The 21477-nt window shown below is 30.5% G+C and overlaps 1 protein-coding gene across 9 annotated transcripts; it reads left to right on the top strand.

The window, feature by feature from the left end:
- The first annotated feature begins 344 nt into the window (after positions 1–344).
- Positions 345–21361, top strand: LOC126916140 (dynamin). Of its 9 annotated transcripts, none has more exons than XM_050721602.1 (18): positions 345–901; positions 1738–1811; positions 2179–2328; positions 2397–2600; positions 2701–2893; positions 2976–3185; positions 3704–3903; positions 4017–4162; positions 4244–4401; positions 6371–6397; positions 7720–7891; positions 7967–8212; positions 9086–9097; positions 9427–9633; positions 9889–10064; positions 10844–10969; positions 12587–12682; positions 19205–21361. In XM_050721602.1, the coding sequence occupies exons 1-18, from the start codon at positions 738–740 to the stop codon at positions 19266–19268; spliced, it is 2625 nt and encodes an 874-aa protein (XP_050577559.1). In that variant the 5' UTR covers positions 345–737; the 3' UTR covers positions 19269–21361. The 9 variants fall into 9 exon arrangements, 8 of the variants coding, with proteins under 8 accessions (XP_050577559.1, XP_050577555.1, XP_050577556.1 ...); XM_050721598.1 differs by having other exon boundaries at positions 346–901; positions 10781–10969; XM_050721599.1 differs by lacking the exon at positions 9086–9097 and having other exon boundaries at positions 347–901; positions 10781–10969.
- The last annotated feature ends 116 nt before the right edge of the window (positions 21362–21477 follow it).

Below are 21477 nucleotides of genomic sequence, written 5' to 3'. Positions count from 1 at the left end.
TGTATAAAATTATTGGACCTTTTGAAATGAATATTTATGGATTAAATATTTGATTATCGATTTTGCAATATATGTAATAGACAGAATCTAGTAATCTTATTGGCCACCGTTTATTTTCTTAATGGTTATAAATGTTCCTCGCCAATAAAAGTATTTACCGCGTAATATTTTTAATGAATAGTTAGATTCAAAAAGAAAATGATAATTTATCATGACTGGATTGGAAAAGGATAAAAGGTATAATTTCAGGTTCCTTCGATAGCAAATCAGTGTGGGACGTGGAAAAAGGTCAGCAGCAGGAGGACGATATGGATTTTATCTTGCAACGAAAAGTGGGTCACAACGAAAACGCTTGTGCGCACGCTTCGATTATCGATTGAAACGTTACGTTTCTTGAGTTCGTACGTTGGATCTCATTTATGTGAATACAGTGACTGTAGATGTTCGTGGAATGAGTTCCTCACAGTAGGCCAGTTGGCTGACATCTCTAGTTCGTTGTCCGTGCGCGATCGCGAGTTTTGGAAAAATGCGGTGAAATTCGATGTATAACAACGTGCCTTCGTGAAATCGGCCATTTTGATAGTGCGTGTTTCACGAAAACGGATAAGATCATTTCTAGCAACTACCTTCGACGGTTGTGCGTGGAAGTGGTGGCAGCTCGGTGTCGACCACAGGACACAGCCGTAAAACTAAAAACGATAGTGGTCTTGGGCTAGTAAGAAAATAGCCTCAACAAAATGGCAGGAAATACGGGTATGGAACAATTAATCCCAATCGTGAACAAGCTCCAGGATGCATTCACTCAACTTGGGGTGCATATGCAACTTGATCTACCACAGATCGCAGTGGTAGGTGGTCAGAGTGCAGGAAAAAGTTCAGTTCTTGAAAATTTTGTTGGAAAGTAAGTATCTTATGTCCTGTCATTTTAGCGTTTTTCATTTCATTCGGCGTGTAATACTTTCTGATATGTTTTAAGAATTAGAAGAATAATCGAACGTTTGGTTTAAAAGGCGTGGCGAACTACGTCACATTTTAATTCTAATATTTATCATTAGTTATATAAATTTGACTATTCCTCTTTTCTATGCCCCTTTAGGTTAACTATTTTAATCTATCGATCGTGACATCTAAATTAACTATATCTTTATGATTTGAGGCCGCCTACACAGCGACCTGTCAAATGGTTATTTTTTCCGTTCTTGTAATATTTAACTTTCTGATAAAATATTCAAATTATACATGTGTAACTAGAAAAATTATTAATTTAATTGTTCTCGATGTAGACCGCTTAATATTATATTTTATTAACTTAACTTTCTCCGAGAACTATGAATATGTATATTAATGTGATAAAAATGTTAGCAAATTTTTTTAGTACATCAATTTCATAAGCATCTTATGCATAATTTTGCTTTGAAAGAATAATTATTAGAATTGTATCAGTAACCACATTTAACTTATACAATTAAGAAAAAACATAAATGTTGCTAAATATAAAGATATAATAGTTATAAAATATGTTAATTTCTAACATTTTTCTTTTATCTTTCAAGTTTTAATCTTTAAAAATTGAAGTATTCATTTAACTTTATTATTTAATTTCTATATTATTATATTTAAATATATTATATATATATATATTTTGACATATCCTAGTATATCCCTAATTTTATGAGATAGTTATAATATTATTATTATAGTAATTATTAGATAAGAACAATATTTTTTTGTTTTCAGGGATTTCTTACCTAGAGGATCTGGTATTGTAACCAGACGACCACTTATCTTACAACTGATTAATAGTACAACTGGTGAGTCATCATAGATAAATAAATTATAAAATTTGTTATATTATGAATGAAAAAAAAAGTTTGACATACATTATAAATTATAATTGCTTTCAAGAGTTTTAATATTACATAAAACCTTTAAATTACACTATGTCAAATTATATAATAACAGTTTATTTTATTATATATTTTAAATTGTTCATACATTGTTCATTATTTTCTTTTAAGAAATACAAAATACATATTTCCTGTAACAGTGAGCTTTTGATAAGCAGGAAATCAGGAATATTATCACTTTCAATATGAAGTGAAGCAATGAAAACTGTTTCAGTAAGATATTATTTAGAAAACTTTACATATTAGCAAGTAAATTATTTCTTTATTGTAGAATATGCTGAATTCTTGCATTGTAAGGGTAAAAAGTTTGTGGATTTTGATGAAGTACGGAAGGAAATCGAAGCAGAAACAGACAGAGTTACAGGCAGTAACAAGGGTATTTCTAATATACCAATAAATTTAAGAGTATATTCACCTAATGGTAAGTATAGTCTTTTATTATATGTTGATTTGTGTTAATAATTTCATTAATATATTTATTATTATTAGTTCTAAATTTGACATTGATTGATTTACCTGGCCTCACGAAAGTACCAATTGGAGATCAACCAATAGATATAGAATCACAAATTAAAGCTATGATCTTTCAGTTTATTAAAAGAGAAAATTGTCTCATATTGGCAGTAACACCAGCAAATACTGATTTGGCAAATAGTGATGCCCTTAAACTAGCTAAAGAAGTAGATCCTCAAGGTACATGTTTTTAAATATTTTAAACTTAACAGATATATATATATTATATAAATGTTAACAAATACATACAAAGAATTATTTACATTGTAAATTGTTTAAGGTGTTCGTACAATTGGTGTTATTACAAAATTAGATCTTATGGATGATGGTACTGATGCAAGAGATATTTTGGAAAATAAATTATTACCCCTAAGACGTGGTTATATAGGTGTCGTTAACAGAAGTCAAAAAGACATAGAAGGTCGAAAAGATATAAAAAATGCTCTAGCAGCAGAAAGGAAATTTTTCTTGAGGTATAGATCAATCATAAAGAATAATTGCATGAATCAATTTTTTAATGGAGTGTCTAAAATATTTCTCTTTGTACACATTTAGCCACCCATCCTACCGACACTTGGCAGATAGGTTAGGAACACCATATTTGCAACGCGTTTTAAATCAACAATTAACAAATCATATTAGGGATACTTTACCAGCATTAAGAGACAGATTACAAAAACAGTTGCTTGCACTAGAAAAGGATGTGGAACAGTACAAACATTTCAGACCTGATGATCCTGCCATAAAAACTAAAGCTATGTTACAGTAAGTATTTCTTTCTTCATATAGGCTATTATATGTGAATTTATAATTTCTTTGATTTTGGTAACTTTTATTATATTAGAAAATAAAATAAACTTAATGAAAAAAATGATACATATATAACAAATAATGTATAAAACATATTATTCTATAATAGATTCACAAGTATTACTTTTATAAACTCTTTTCCTTTCCTTAAAATACATTATGGGTGGAGGGACTTGATATTTTAGAGCCTTTATTCTTATTTTTCAGATCAATTCAAATGTTTCTGTAGGTATCATACTTTTTTTTTCATCCGTGTGTATCATTTGCATGAAAATTTTAATACATCTTTATATAACCAACTAGAAAGTGAAAAATAACAAATTTTCATTAAAATTAAACATTTTGATGTATTAATGTATTATGTAGAATTTATCTGGCTTTGCAATACTAAATATCATGACTCTCTGCCCATACAACTAATTTTGAGGTTTAGTGCTTGTTTTTATATTGATTGAAAGAAAAACATTTTTAAGGATGATACAACAGCTTCAGTCAGATTTTGAAAGAACTATAGAAGGTTCAGGATCTGCACAAATCAATACAAATGAGCTCAGTGGAGGTGCTAAAATAAACAGATTGTTCCATGAACGTTTTCCATTTGAAATAGTTAAAATGGAATTTGATGAAAAAGAACTGAGAAGAGAAATTGCTTTTGCTATTAGGAATATTCATGGTAAATGATTATTTCAGTTCTAATAGTTTATCATTGTAATTTCATTACATGTTTATATTGAGATAAGTAAGTGATTTCAAAAATAAGTTATTAATAATAGTATAATGTCATAGGTATCAGAGTAGGTTTGTTTACTCCTGATATGGCCTTTGAGGCAATAGTCAAAAAACAAATCAATAGACTCAAAGAACCTAGTCTGAAGTGCGTGGATTTAGTTGTACAAGAACTCAGTAATGTTGTACGCATTTGTACTGACAGGGTAGGTACAGTTTGTTAAATTTGTAAGGTCTGTTCTCTTTTGATAACATATTTTTAATATAATTTTTATTTTACGTGATAGATGTCACGTTATCCTAGACTGCGAGAAGAAACGGAACGTATTATAACCACTTACGTTAGACAACGAGAACAATTGTGCAAGGAACAGTTAATACTTTTGGTTGATTGTGAACTTGCATATATGAACACAAATCATGAAGATTTTATTGGTTTTGCCAAGTAAGTTACCTACATTTTGTTATGTGTTTTTGTAGCTACTCAGCCAAGTCAAAAGAGTAAATAATATGATAGAAGAATTTAATTTTTGATAATCGCACATCTAGCGCTATATGTTGCTCTTATTATTATATTCATAACTGCAGTTATAGATTTTCACTACACTATACTTAAATAATAAATCTTCAAAACATTAAAAATATTTCCTAAATATAATACTAAATATTTTTATTACTATTAAATTATTCATGTTCATATAGAACATTTTAACGTAACATAATAAAATAATCTTCTAAACTTGTACAGTATTATCAATTAGAAATATAACATAAATTATGTTTTTTATTATTAAAGACATACAAATATTTTCATTAAATATTATCTTTGAATAAATATAATTTTTGCTAATTTCTCTTTCTTTATAATGATGATGATAATAACAATAATCTATATTTTTAATATTGAATAAACATTGCATTTTATATCATGTAGATTTTTGATATGTGAATTTTTTTTTTATCCATAATTATACACCAATTTTATCCATAATTATAATGCTTGAATCATCAATTCATGATAAACATAATAGACAAATTTAAGTTTTTTTTATAAACCTTACGAACCTTATGAAATCATTAAGTGTATGTTTTGAACATTTCTTTATATCTTTAACAATGAATCACATAATAATATGTTTTATTTCTGATTACTGTATATGCTTAATTAATACTTTTGAGAAACTCGAATTTGCAGTAATGAATTCTATCTATCTTGCATGACTAATGTAAATTCAACACATAATATAATTCACATAATGACAATGTGCTTTACTAATATAATACTTGTAAAAACTAGTTTCATTAGTTTCATTATGGTTATAACTTAAGCTTTTTATGAAATAAAGGAAAAGATGATAAGAAAATTCACCAATTACATATACTGTTAGTTATATTAGTTTGCTTGCAACCTTTTTTTTTGCAAATTAGGAATTATATATGTTGATTTGTATTTTATTCTATGTAAAATACATATCAATGTATATAATACATATATTTTATACCGTGTTTTCCTGAACTAATATAACTCAAAATAATTTACATTTCGAAACATATTTAGCATAAGACATTTAATATACATTCGACTATATTCATATGACTTTCACAATCAAACTTATACGGTATATTTTATAATCAATGCATGCTATGCCAAAATCAGTTCACATTGCAAGCTTTAAAATAGCGATTCTTAGTTTACTTTGTTCTTTAAAGCTAAGGCACACATTTTTAGTATCATTAATAAATAGTAGAATTTATTGTTATTTTCTCTATTTCATGTACATCTATATGACCCATTGTGTCATATATATTGTCATATTAAATTATATCTCACTTACATTTTTTCTCTTTGCAATACGCATACTTTTAATATTTTAATTCTCTCTTTCTGTATAGCAAACATGAATTTTATTCATTTTTATGTTTTGCTTATTTAACACTTTAACATCTTAAAGATTGTAGTTCTCAAACATATCGCGAGAAACGGGTTTAAAAAAGAAAAAATATTAGAAATATTAAAATGATTAGCAATTTCAGTTCAATTTTTGTTTCATATTAAATAATAACATTCTATTTCCGTTTTTAACTTTTTAAATCATATTATGTAAATTATAAAAAAATTTACATAATAGGTTTCCTTTATGTTATATAGTTTGCAATAATTAAATTAGGGAATAAGAATACTGTAATTACTGTACAACCTTTTATGTCATTAAAAGGTAAGGCATACTTAATATCAAAAATTATCTATGAATATCAACTGGTATACATATTTTTCACCTTTTTTATACTTATTGCATTAACGAACGTATGTCTTTCCTTGAACTACATGGCATATACACATTTCGTGACATTTCTTTCCATTCATTAATACTTTATATTTCACAATTAAAAAAATTATTTAATTATATCGGCAGCGCGGCAGCCAGTAGCCATAATGCAAGGTAAGAATTATAAAGTACATTGGAACAAAAATTTACACTACATTTTTCTTCCTTTTCTATTATCACGCTCTTAATTTGTTATGCTTATTTTTTATTTAACTTTTTCTAGCTTTCAGTTTTATAACAAAGAACGGAATCCTTAATAAGCAATATTGAACTCATTTCCCATATAGCAAAAGATTGAAAACTATATTTTTCTAGTGTACTTTAAAGTCTTTTTCTTTTGAATGAAATAAAATTTTATGTGTTTTTATTATTCAGTATTTCATTACTAGTTTAGTGTATAACATCATAAAAGGTTAATACTATTCATACATATATGTACATGTATACACTTATAGATCATAAGAATGGCACTTGAAATATCATTTTTAATTATTCATATACCAAAAATGGGAGTGGTTTGTGAAAATAAAGAAATAAACTTAACCATCATGAAACATTGTATGCCATTATGAATAAGTTATTATTAAGTTTTCATTGGCTATATTTTTTTATCTAGTTTTATATATTGTAGAATACAACCATAATCTATCACAATTTTAAGAATTTGATCTGAATATTTTGTACATAGTTGCACAGTTCAACTATATAGTTAAATAGAATTATTCATTGCCACAGTCATTCATGAATACTCCAAATCGTATATTTCATACAGCAGCATTAGATTTTAGTTCCATCATTTTTCACATGATTTCACAATATATGTAATATTTGCTTCTGCAATTTTTCATGTGTTATGATCTGCAAAGATATTACAATGTTGATTAAGTAGAAATAATAATGTGTGTATTTATATGTTACAAATAATGTTTGACTGCATATTCAAAAATATTCAACTGCAACATTTAAAGCTGTATGAAAGAGTATGTGCATGGAGTTGTTGTGGCTGTTGTTATAATTCTTATATGTAATTAAAAACAATGTAAAAGGTAAATTTTTGTTTAACACATAAAGATTTCATTATTAATTAGTTATAAATCAAAGATATAGAAGCCATGTAATTATCCTCTCTATATTGTCATTTTGTGATCATGTCTCATTTTCAATATTTTGTATTATAAACACAGATATTTTGAGAAATTAAATTAATTAATATTACTTATATTTAATAACTTATATTTTATGATGTAAAATTAAATTTGAATATAAACGTTTGTGTACGTTAATACAAAAATTATTGCTAGGTCTTATTCTGCTAGATTTTTTACACAGTAAACTAACAAATTTTTGTGGCAATTTATTACAATGAATTTTGTACATGGGTACTCAAACGTATTTTTTTATTAACATTTCATTATAAATTATACGTTATGTTACAGTGCTCAACAATCTTCAGAAAATGCTGTTAAATCTGGTCGTCATACATTAGGAAATCAAGTAATACGCAAAGGATACATGTGTATCCACAATCTCGGTATAATGAAAGGTGGTTCAAGAGATTATTGGTTTGTCCTAACGTCAGAGAGTATTTCTTGGTACAAAGATGAAGAAGTAGGTATTTTTTTGCTATAATATTGTTAATAACACATTAATTATGTAAGTTTTATGTATTATTTCCTTGCTTAGGAACGTGAGAAGAAGTATATGCTACCTTTAGATGGATTGAAATTGCGTGACTTAGAACAAGGGTTCATGTCCCGACGTCATTTGTTTGCTTTATTTAATCCAGAAGGCAGAAATGTTTATAAGGATTATAAACAGCTTGAATTGAGCTGTGAAACTCAAGATGATGTTGATTCATGGAAAGCTTCTTTCCTCAGGGCTGGTGTATATCCCGAAAAATCAACAGAGCAAGCCAATGGTGAAGGAGAGGTATGTTTCTTATTATATAATTATGTTGTTTATATTGTTTCATATATGTACTCGATTAAGTATATTGTATGGTGGGAAATATAATATATTTAGGCCTGGGACACTCGAGTGCCATTCGTCTAATCACTACTCGCGTTTATTTTTTTAGATACAAACAAGATGACAAATTGTATCACGTGTAAATTTATTTATATAAATTTATATATATTGCTGAAACGCAATTGCAAAAATGACGTATGTCACTCGTGCGCACCGATTGTAACGCAACTTCGATAAAAGTATATTGATATATTATGTAATTCTTATTTATAAATTAGTTATTTAATTATTTGCTTTGATTAAGGGGAAGAATTATTTGTTATTGTATTGGGATATATTTTGTTATGTTTATTAGAAAAGATTATTTTGTTTTATTTTAGGATATACAACGGGTGAGTTAGTACGAGAAATGTAATTAAAATATTTTGTTTGAATTTTATATTTTTAACTGTGTGGTGATGTGATGCATTAGTTTGGAAATATTTTAAATTATTACAGTAAATTATTCTTAAGACTATTGTTAAATATCACATTGTAAAAATATTTCAATTATCTAACAAATAATGACTAAAGTTCTTTATTATTTATGACTAAAGTTCTATTTTAACATCGCAATGTTCATAAACTTTCATTATATATTAAATACAATAATTATATTGAGAGAAATTGATTCTTTGCATCTTTTGAAAATATATTTAATTTAATAACGTTTCTTTTTAATACAAGTATGAATTGCGCAATTTGCATATGTTTTATATTATTCAGAAATTAATTAGATTCAAATATTACATTCACAATAGTTATTACATTTTTTTTGCTTCTAATTAACTAAAGGAAGGATATGAGGTTCGTACAATGTAGAAATTTTGTAGTTATACAGAACACACAACACTTACATGGATATGAAATACCACTACACTTAGCTTTGCTTTTTTTGCTGATAATGAATACGATTAAAACATGTATGAATTGTTTGTAAAAATACTTTATTTTTCCCTGCAAGCAAATTTTCCATTTGAGCACAAGATCAATAACACTTTATTCATTATTGAAATGATGTATTATTTTTTGTTTTTATTTATGTTAACTATGTATGTGAAGTTATCTGAAGTATTGCTTTTAACTTCATCATTTCAACAAAGAATGCAAGAAATTTATTATTTTCATATTTATAGGGTGGATCGGAAGCTCAATCATCAATGGATCCTCAACTAGAACGTCAAGTAGAGACCATTAGAAATCTAGTGGATTCTTATATGAAAATTGTCACAAAAACAACTCGTGATTTGGTTCCAAAGACAATTATGCATTTGATTATAAACAATGCAAAGGATTTCATTAATGGAGAGTTACTGGCACATCTATACGCAAGTGGTGATCAGGTAAAATATATATGAATTTAGTATATTGTAGTTTTATATCCACAAATAAATTTCCAATGTTCTCCTAAGCCTATTATTTAAAATTTTATTGTTTATTTCCTAATGAAATAATATTTCAAGGAATACTTTTTATTTTTTCCATTAACAACAATTTTTTGTAAAAACTTTGCATACATTAAATACTTACAGTATTCTAGTCTCTTTTGTCAAATTTATTGTATACTTCAAATTTAGAAAAAAGTATATGAATTATAGGCTTCAATGATGGAAGAATCGCCCGAAGAAGCACAAAAACGAGAGGAAATGTTGCGCATGTATCATGCATGTAAGGAGGCACTTCGTATTATTGGAGATGTTTCGATGGCGACAGTGTCTACTCCAGTACCACCACCTGTGAAGAATGATTGGCTAGCATCTGGCGAAAATCCAAGGTAACAATTATGTTATTATTTTCATTGTCGCTTATGCATTTAACTAATTTATTATCTTTCAATCTTGTACTGCCTGCTTTTGCCTCATACACTTGAACACCATTGAAACAGTCTTGGGTAAGAGTTACTATGTACATTTATTATACTAACCAAAATTTGTTCTCTTTTTTCAAATGTACATTTATTTCTCTGCTTTATAGTTTTATTTCAAGTATGTAGGTCCACCGATATTTACTTCGAAAAATTATTTTATTGTTTATACGTTTCTTATGTTTTGCATAAACTTAAAAAGAACCTCCTATGGTATTTTTATTTGCACATAAATTACATATATTTGAATACCTGTTAGAGTGAAAGCATTTTAGATTGTTTTTAATATTAAATTGTAGTACAGCGTAAATTATAAATAAGAAAAGATTGTGTGTATAATAAATATAATATATTAAGGCAGTATAATAAATATACAGCCTTTATGGAAAATAAGCTGTTCAATGTATAGAAAAGTCTTTAATAAATCAGTGGAAATTTATATTTCATTCGTCTCTTGATTGCAAATTTCAACTGTGATAAGTTAACAACCATATAGAAAAGAGGCTATATAACTTTTTTTTAATCCCCTACACACCATGAATATTTCGTGTTCTCTTATTTTTATCTTCTGCTTTCTATATAGGAGCAATAAATATAACAGCTATTGTTCATTTTATGTGTTACAGGTTATCACCACCATCTCCTGGTGGGCCAAGACGCGGAGTGACACAGCCACCACCTCTTTCTAGTTCTCGAGCCCCACCTCCGGTTCCGTCTGGTGGTCGACCAGCACCGGCTATTCCTAATCGACCTGGACCTGGTGGACCTCCGCCTGCTCGTGCCACGCCTGGCCTACCTCCTCCTCTTATACCATCGTAAGTACTAAGAATTTAATATAATTTTCATCCAATTTAACGGAATTGTACCTTGTGAAATAGTACAGAGAATTTAAAGAGACAAAACGTTTGGAACACTCTGTACTATCGAGTATTTTTCGATTGTCGAGTTTCTCACAAATTTTGCACAATGTTCTGTTAGTTTGTGTTGAGGTAGTCTTGTGTCTTAACTACAAAGTAGAGGTCCTTTTTTTTTCTTAAACGTCACGAGATGTTTTAAAAAGAAATTTGCAGTTGCTTGTCCTCCATAGCTTTGTCTAATTGGGGCTTTGGTGCTAACTTCACTTTCTATTGCAGGCGCCGACAATAAGTCATCGCACTAACTCGCCTATTCACTACTAATTAATATACATATATACATATATCAATTGCATCTAGTCAGTGTATATTTTACACGAGATACAATTTCCTAATGCTATATGTTTTGTCTGCAAGTATTATGAATTATTATTATTAATTAGGGGTGTGTAAGTTGTATAAAAATGAATAAAATTGTGAATATTTGTATTAGTTAGAGATTAAGAAGAGCTTCCAAGAACTTTGACGGGCGATTTATCTTATATGTATTACGCATTATATCAGTAATATATCAAATTATTTCATGGTCCAATTACTTCGTAAGAACGAGCGAGGAATTATTATCCGTATTGTTTCGTCGTTTTCATTTTATTTAACAAATATTGTAGAAATATGCTGTAATTTTGTAATCATCCTAAACAAATTTATACAATTCCGATGTAATGTTACAAAATTGCACACCTCTAATTAACAATCTAAGTGTCTACGATATATTTAATCGGTACTAATGACAAAAAGTATGTATAAATAAATCACGATTCATTCGCGACGAACAGAGAAAAATGAGGTAGAATGACATTTGTTTCATTGTAAATTAGTTGAACGAAATTGTAAATTATATTTGTATATACAACTAAGAACGTTGTAAAATAAATGATCTTGAGTTCTTATCACAGGTGGTGGATAAGTATTCATTCGCTTTACTAACAGCATGACATTTTAATTGTCGCATAAATGAAATACATTTTCAATCGATTCGCAGAGCGATATTTCAATCGATGTAAAAATCTGTATGAGAGAATGTGATACATGAATATATACGGAATAAGTTTTGCCATAACGTATTGCATTTGCATTTGGCAGCTTCTGAAACTCCCTTAATATTACTGCTTTCTTGCCATCGTTGATTCAATTAGTAAAATCACAGAAAAAGCGAGAAAAATTGATCTTAATATTGTCAACTATTTTGTCATTATGGGGGATGAACGTGTCGGTGCCTGCATTGAAAACATTCTTTCTGTTGAACGAATATCAAGCAGTTGATCGTCAACGCTCTACTATTCGTTATCGAATTCCCGCGTCTGTAGCTTAGTAGAACCACGCGAGAGATTACACATACTTCTTAGGACATTCGAGGATGCACGATATCAGCCTAAAATGTAGTGCATCATGCAGATATTAATTTAAATTACCATATATTAGTCGAATTCTCTCTTTATATAGTAGCATACTATTGATAAGGCATTGAAAACAAATAAGATTTGTAGTAAAAGCTGAGTGTCCGTGGTGTATGTTTAGTCGTGGGGGTGGTCTTCAACAGAGGGTGACGCAAGCTGCGACGCAGGCCGCTGCTAATGCCGCCGTGAACGAGCTGATGGAAGCATTCAAGATCAAGTAAATACTCTTGCTGCCTCATAACTCTTTTTTTATATGCGAGATATCTTGCTCTTTTAACTACAATAATGAATTATTATGGGCAATCTTATTTAAGTTGCGCTAGATTGGTAGACTGTTCAGGGTTGAGAATGAACACTAATTTGATGTCTCACTGTTTTCCGATAGTGTGTTTCGATAACCAATTTTTGCGAATTATAACCAGCTATGTTTTTTTATCTCCTTCGCTCTCTCTCTCTCTCTCTCTCTCTCTCTCTCTCTCTCTCTCTCTCTCTCTCTCTCTCTCTTCTCCCCCCCCCTCTCTTGCATGATCCGAAAAATTGGATTAATAGCGATGATGTTGCCTTCAACGTTATATATCGTTATTCGACATACATACGTGTGCGAGATATAGACATTATATATACATATTGAAAGAAAAGAGAGTGAACGTCCCTGTGCACACGCCATAGAAAAAAAATATACGTGTGTAAGGGAATACCTCTGTGTATTTGTAAGACATGTAATTCGCTTGGTTACATTCCATATGTATATTGTTCTTACTTCGTAAAGTAGTTTATTGTTAAAAGGAAATAAATATTCTTTCATGAACTGTAGAATGATGACGTGTATTGTGTAATCCCAGAAAGCATAAAAAGCTGTAAGACCTGATATAACATATAATTTATTGTTGTTTCTTCTGTTGTTGCTTTGGATGCTGATATCAAGTATTGAATACTTGTACATACATATCTTCTTGTTTAGAGATATTTAAAAAAAGAAGTTCAATTTTTTTAGACTGATATATTTATATCTCCAGTGACTCTATATCCTGGAAAGTCTACCAGAACCCTACGATGTGATCAAAGGTAGTTTCGATTAGGTGAAATTCCGATTCCGATTGCGATGTCAACATTCATTCCCTGAATTTGCATAAAATAAAATAAAAAATGTCATGCTGTTGGGCAAAAGTTGTCGACAATTATTATTGAATGTTCGTTTTATCGCATCTGTTCGATCGATTTCTAATCGGCGACAACTGCGTTACAAATAAGTTTTAGTATCTGTAATTATTAATTGCGTGACTCAAACACAGCCACATATATACACATACAGATACACATTACACACTGTTTCTCTACCTCTTTAGATGTCACCACATTTTATTCCATTCTTAGCCATTAATATTAAAACTGTCATATAGAGTTATACATATATACATACATAGCTAATCCCTAATGAAGTATTAATGAAAAAAAAATGTGCTCAGACATAGGATGTGATATAGCGTAGAGTGCTTCAAGGATTTTGCATGAAAATCCTGAGTCGCGAACTCTCTCCCTCCCTCTGAATAGTCTTAATAAAAGAAGATTAATACTAATGATACCGAATGAGAATAATAAATATATATTATATATATACAATACAATACTAATCGTATGTCGTTATAATGTATAATGAATGTATATCACTCAGCATGCGTTCAGGAGCTGCGTTATATTTGGAAAAGGTATTTGTTGTTTCTCATGCTCCTCGACCGTGTTTAGCAAATTAAATCAATTATACATGTACATATATAAGGAAAGGGAATATGATGTATTCTACTACATTCTTGTAATTAAATCCACGGGGCGCGATGTGCTTTCGGATTTGTGTAGTACACATGTTTGATGATCAAGAATGCTCCTCTCTGTACTAAATTCGGAATATTTATGTATAAACTTTTGAATAAGATTATATAAAAAGGAAACTTATTGGTAAACAGATGAAACATTTGATGATACTTAACTCTTAAATAGCTGCAGAGTCGTTTATTAGAGAAATGCTTAAATTAAAAATTATATTAGCTTTTTACAAAAATGGCATATGTATTTCATATATTATTTTCACGAATTTATCTTTTACTTTTTTACTTGTTATAAATAATAGAAGTTTCGGTATCAATATTATCGTAATTAATTGTTAAGAAGTTTCGACGCATTTACCGACAATGCTATCACATTTTGCGTTATAATTATTCGACCTAGAGTAAACTTTGTCCCACTTCAACGTGTCCTTTACATATTGAATTCATGTATGTAAAAATATTTTTTACGAGCAAATTATTCGTCATTGCAAGAACTATACCATGCAAAGAGAAGGATTAAGTCTGTTACCAGTGACGCGTGAAGTATAGAGAACAATGATCGAAGTGCCACTATGACAAAAGAAAAACAAAGGAAGGGAAGAAGAAAAGAGAATATGTATTACTTTTCATTAGAGCGAAATGTCGAAGGTTTCTCTTGGACAAATAGTAACTATAAAAGAGCGTTGAGGACAATGATTCGCATTTGCCGCGTCACTATGTCTTTCGTGTTTGTTCTGATCGATCGAATAAAAAAAGAGACCATCTCGATAATATTCATTGATGTCGTTCCACCATACATATAGAGATGTATTTATTTACGCCAAATTTACGTAAGAGACGCCATCTTCTCTTTTCCAAAACTTTGTAATGTCTATACATATAAATTGATATTTTGGGCTAAAGAAAATGGCTTTTGGAAAACAAGATTAGGTGAGGATCAAACTTACAGTCTGAGTGAAAGCACATCGCATTCGCAAATCGAATTATCTATCGCCTGTTGATACTGGACACAACCTTTAATCCGTAATTTAGATTATTCGCTGAGTACTAATAGATTGAATTGTACCGTGTACGTTGTTCTCTATCAAGGAAATGAAAAGAATTACGGGAAGATAGACACAGACATACATAAAAAGAACAAGAAACTCGGAAAAGCGAGCAATCACAAGTGGTATTATTGTAATGTTATTGTACAGATATATATATATATATATATATACGTATATATATGTATGTATATATGTATATACGTATATATATATACACACACACACACACACACATATTGATCATTTTATGCACCGCAATTCCAGAATTAAGTAGATCATACGTTGAAACTACCGAAGTGATTGTGATTACGATTCACAAATTGTGAATACAATTATAATTATTGTTATTATTAACGATATCACTATATTGTATACTGTATAGGATAAGAAAGATAACGTTATTCGTTTCAGTAGCGTGTCAGATTTTTTGCTCGATAGATCGTGAATTTTTATTTTCGTAAAGTTACATACTTTAGCATGGTTCCTTTAGACACAAGTCTTATGAGTATTAAAAAGATGATAGAGATACAAGTAGATGTACAAGCCTCGTAAGTACGTGGCGTTGCGTTTCAATAACACTGGGTATATCAAGTAGTAGAAACGTGCAAAGAAAAATTGTTCTTCAGTATGTCCAGGTTCTTATATGTTCATCAACAGTATTCTGCTGTTCCACCCTTCGAGATTATATTTCAATTTTTTTACATCACTTCTTGTACCTTTATAACTGCAAAACTTTTTGTCTAGTTTGTCGAATATGCGTTTTTGGCCTTTGGTAGCAATATACGTGTACGTTGAAACCATTTGTGAAAATTAGATGAAAAAGATTTTTACATTGACATTTTATTTGTGATTCGTACAAATTTTGATTATTAATGGCAATACCCGATTGGGTGGAATCTTTATTTCAAGTATTACAACGAAAAACGACAAGTGAAGTTGCCATCAGCGAATCGTGAAGCAAAGAATCTTCACGGTTTCCTACTTGATGCGTCTTTACGTTCGTACCGTCAATTAACAATTAATCGATTCCTTTGTTTCTAAAGAAGAAAAAAGGAGAAATCTCCGTACATTTTAACTTCTACTTCATGTTGTACGATCTATGATAAATACATTTTTGGGGTATTGGGCCTAAAATGAGATCTTTGAGAACAAGCTCGGCTTTCGTGACTAGATCCAATGAAAATAGCGTTAACCGTGTTTAGCGATTACTCTATTTAGAGACCGATTATGGATGCAAAAAAAAGCAAAGAAATCATAAGCTCCTTTGTGAACATAAAATACAAATATTGTTGCCGCACTTTAGCATTTAATCGTCCAATCGAAAGGCGATCCTGAACGTATCTACATTAAAATTAATTGAATACTTTTCAAAATCAGGTGCAAATTTTGTAACCTAATAATTATATAATGCTCGGTTCAAACGTATAGTATTAATTTATCTAAATTAAAAATACTATTTCTTTGCCATGTATGTTTCGATTGTTTAATACCATCCTGTGCTGACATAAGTACGTTCAGATCGTCCCACGTTCCAGAGAGAGGAAGAGAAGAGAATAAATCGCGCAGGAAAAAACAGAAGAGAGCAGATCGATGAACGAGGTTTCATGACTGCAACACGCATCCTATTCACGCGACAGATTATATTGTTACATGCTTCCATCGAAAAGCCTTAAATACAGAGAAATTCTAGTTAAAAAGGTTACTTTGCGTAAGACGGATTATCGAGTAATAAGCGTGATTCTATTGTATATCGCGGGCCAAGCGTAAACGTATACAATCTTACGTAACAAGAACGTGCGAACAATGGAAATGAATGATGGTAAATGAGCGATAAAGACGAATATGTAATTAATAAAAATCGATGGAAATACTATTCGTGGCTGGATTCGTCACCGACGTTATTTTCACGTGGTTAAAATTTAGATGGACGTCGGAACGAATCGTAGACAGCAGATCTCTAAGTAACCCACGTGTTATCAATGGATCAATCCTTGATAAAAATGATTGGAAAAATTAAAACCAAATATTCAACCTTTCTGAAGATGTCAATAGAGCTTACTGCTAGTTTTTAATTACATTAGTAAATTTTTCATAATTTTTATACCTGTTATACCCCTGATTTTGATAGAAATGATGTTTTTCTACATCTCACTACAAGAGGAAGCGATTGTTCGTTGAACTCGATCACCGATATTCATCCTCGAACATTTGTTGTAAAAAATATTTCGTAAATTCAAAACAAGGAGAACATTGACAAGGGGGGTTACTTAGCAAATTATTCTATGTGGATTGTGCACCTTACACGATTCACCATATTGTAATATCGCGCGATGGTCGCGTGATATTTCTATACACCGTTTTACTGCAATATAATTGTATATATAGAAAAAAATAATATGTTATAAATTCAAAATGTATATCTACATATATACATACATACGTACATATAGATATATTCATATATGTGCAAAAATGAAAATTGGGAGAGAAGCGTGTGTTATTATCTGATGACCGGAAACGCATTTCCGCTGGGGAAATTAGTATCTAATGAGATTAGCGTTCAATTACTGCGGCTGGGTAGTGTTCTTATTGTGTTGTAACACTTGTGTTTAATGTGTTGACCACGTTTTTTACATGTTCCATTAATTCTTCTCTGATTCTCGCTTAATTCCACATACCGTTGCGTGCAAATAACAAGTATTATTTTTGATAGAGAATGTGCGAGATTGTCCTGATTGTTCCCGCACGCTGGGATGCGTATTCGCGTTCTGCGTTATTGTTTGTTTTCTTTCTCTTCTTTTGTAATCAAATCACTGTCCAATGTCTGCCACCTTTTTAATATTTTTCCCATAAAAGCATCCAGGATCTTACCTCGTGAAGTATTTTACATACGAATCAATTCAATTGTATTTATCTGTATCCAAAGGACGTTTGAAAAGATGCAATTAAAGTTAAGGTTTAATCGAAAATGTCTAGAGGTATGTAAATTTAAAAACGGTTGCGAAAAATTGTAGAATGAACGTCCTTTTTATACATTCATTTCTGCATGCGTTTTTGCTACTGCTTGAGCATGTGCAATTGGATTTTTTCTTTTTTTTTTCCTTTTTGTTTTTTGCAGATCATCATCCCATGTTGTATTTAATGACGTCATTTATTCGTTTATTATTATAAAAGTACTTTCTTTCTTTGTGCGCTTTACAGAACAAATGCGTAGTGTATTTTTGTCGTTATTATTTACAAGTACATACATTCATATTGGAGGAGACGATATGTTTGTTGCACTTCACTCTCTGTTATATATTCGACAATTATTATTACTTCTCTTAACCCGAATTTTATAACAGAAAATATATTCTATCTCATATAAAATACTCTCATTCTCATATCATAGCTTAATAAAGTAAATATTAGCGATGCCCAATTAGATTTATTCACTTAAATTTGTTACGTATATAATTTCTAAGGTGAAGTAAATTTAATTGGTCATTGCATAGTTTTACTCAGTCTCTCCAAATGCGAATTAAAATATATTTAAAGAGTAGAAAATATCATTTTGTTAGACAATATATCTTCGATTTTTCAAGAAAAATGAAATGTGACAAACACTTACAATACAAATAAGCTTTTGATTTTACATACAATTTGAAAATATATGAAAACTATAGAATTCAATAAATTTTATTTAAAAAGAAATGCACAGTATTTTTCACAAATTATATGATCATCTTCGCATTCGAAGGGCAAAATTATGTTTCGTGTTCGCGCGACGTTCATCACCGCTTTACTTGTTTAAAGTAATAATCAATCGTCGCGTCTCAAACACTTTGGTGAGAAGCACCGAGTACTTAATCACTGTCTGTGTTATAGGCGTCCTGTACCCAATATTCCTCCCCGAATTCCCGACAGACCGTACTACGGCCGATTAAACTGAGCTAATCCATGGAAAGCACACGACATCTGTGCACATCCACGCCCGAAAGTATTCGAAGAATTTCGTTCTGAAACAAGCCGATGACCGGGACACAAAAACGAGCTCAGGACGAAGAGATGGAAGACGTTACCCAACATTTTTAAGTGGGTGATAGATGAGATGAATTCGGGTGAGAGATCCTCTCCAGGATCAGAACGCACGTCCTTTTCAGATCTGTGTCCTCCTTTAATTTTGGTTAATGTCGTTGCACAAAAATTGTTGATCGTTTTCGTCCGCGTAAAGAAGAAGATCGGAAAGGAGGGACGTGATCGATGAACGGAGCAGGAGGAACAAGGCTGTGCCACAAAAACAAAACGGAAGAGGAAGAGGGACCAAGAAATGAACAGACGAGAGCCATTGTAAGGGAAGAAGACGGTTTACTAGTCTGTTACTATTAGCGATCAGTCGACAGCCAGAGATCCAATTAGTCACTTCTACTTCTTCTTTCTCTCTTGATATTTCGTCTTCTATGTTATTTATAACGTCGTTAGACGTGTTAGATTACATGTTAGCTGTTAAGTATTAAAAGAATCGTCGATGCGCTGGATGCGCACGACGAATGCTGGAGGAACGATTGTTAGCTTGTATAAGATGCATATTCCGGCAAGAAGTGACAGGGTTATTCTTTTAAGACACGTCAGCGACTTCGTTTTCTTTCGTTAATGGTTATCAGTATTATAAAACAAAGGGAAGAATCGAAATCGAAATATGTATTCATCCTCATGGATCATGATACATAGACTGCGGATGTTACGAACACAACTAAAGAGATTTCTTCTAAATGTATCTCCTAAATATTCTAAATGTTATATAAAGAGTTCTTTACCTTGGACATTTTGTATATTTTTACGTATTATATACATTTTACACGTGTTTACATACATATCTAAGTTTTCCATGCATGAACATCCACAGTCTAATGATATATTATTTAAAGTCGGCAAACCTTGTTACTGTTTATTGTTAATTTATCAGTCTGCGTCAATCGATTAAGAACTTTTCGCAAATATAGCAATGGAAACTAGAACTTCTAAAACGTTTAGGAAAACCATAGACATGAAAATTATAATTAAATAGTCATCGGTTTTTGCTTCTTGTCCGGGGACTCGCTAACAAGGTATTGTTCAAATGAGATTCGTGGACGACGTAACGTGCAACCCGATTACCTCGATTTTAGGAACTTACTAGAGCAAAAGAGTACACACGGTTCACCCTACGACTCGTTTAATTGACGGGTGAACGAAATACGAAACGAAAATATTCGATCGACAACAGCATTCCAGAAATGTCCGTGTGCATGCCTTTGCAAAACAAAACAAAAACAAAGTATATATACATACATATATATATATTTTTTTTTATTATATATACATATATTAATATATATATATATATATATATGTATATATAAATATAGAATGGGTGAAACTACTACGAATCATATTGTGATAATCACATAAAATGCAACAGTCCTTTTTGTACGGTTAATTTATTGAAGTACGATGACGATGCCATTTTACAGCTCGAATTTAGGGAAAAATATGATACAATTTACGGACAACGAATTACGGAACAGGAATCCGCCAATTTGATCTTTTTGCGGTCGAAAACGGAATTAGATGTACATGTAACGCGCGGAAACTTTAATCATTTTTACCTTTTTTTCTTGTTACATTTGCATCTTAACGCGGTAGCTGTCATGATGTAGATGCTTTTGGAGGGATACGATACAGGAAAGCCAGGGTCGTGTCCTGTTCCTCAAAAAATATTAATTATTTTAAAACAGAAGCCAATGTTGTAGATAGGAGAAAAAAACAAACAATTGTATATATAAAATCAAATACGAGTATAGTATTACGTGTCGATTTATATGAGAAGGTGGAAGCATTTTTTGTCTTTCCCTCTACCATTTCTTTTTTTTTTTTTTTTCATTTTTTATTAAACCAAACTTCACGCGTCGTTAACCGATCCACTATGATATACGACACCGACTGACAATTAATGTAAGTATCTAGGACTCATACGACGAATCAAATAAACGATATTTAATACGAGCTCATAATCCTTTAATTGCTTTCCAGCACGTCTAAACCTTCCGGTAGTCAATTTTTCTTTCTTATTCAGTATGTATGCGTCAACAAATTTTTATTTCCTGTCTTGGTATATTTTA

This window comes from Bombus affinis, chromosome 5, assembly GCF_024516045.1.
Source record: "Bombus affinis isolate iyBomAffi1 chromosome 5, iyBomAffi1.2, whole genome shotgun sequence".
Lineage (NCBI taxonomy): Eukaryota > Metazoa > Arthropoda > Insecta > Hymenoptera > Apidae > Bombus > Bombus affinis.
This window is presented reverse-complemented; position numbering and strand designations above follow the sequence as displayed.

What these genes read in the sequence shown, in the direction of transcription:
- LOC126916140 (XM_050721598.1), top strand. Translation starts at nt 738, where the DNA reads ATGGCAGGAAATACGGGTATGGAACAATTAATCCCAATCGTGAACAAG. An exon ending in GATTTTATTGGTTTTGCCAA is followed by an intron (nt 4,402 to 6,370) that starts GTAAGTTACCTA and finishes TTATATCGGCAG; the next exon opens with CGCGGCAGCCAGTAGCCATA. An exon ending in GCATCTGGCGAAAATCCAAG is followed by an intron (nt 10,065 to 10,780) that starts GTAACAATTATG and finishes TATGTGTTACAG; the next exon opens with GTTATCACCACCATCTCCTG.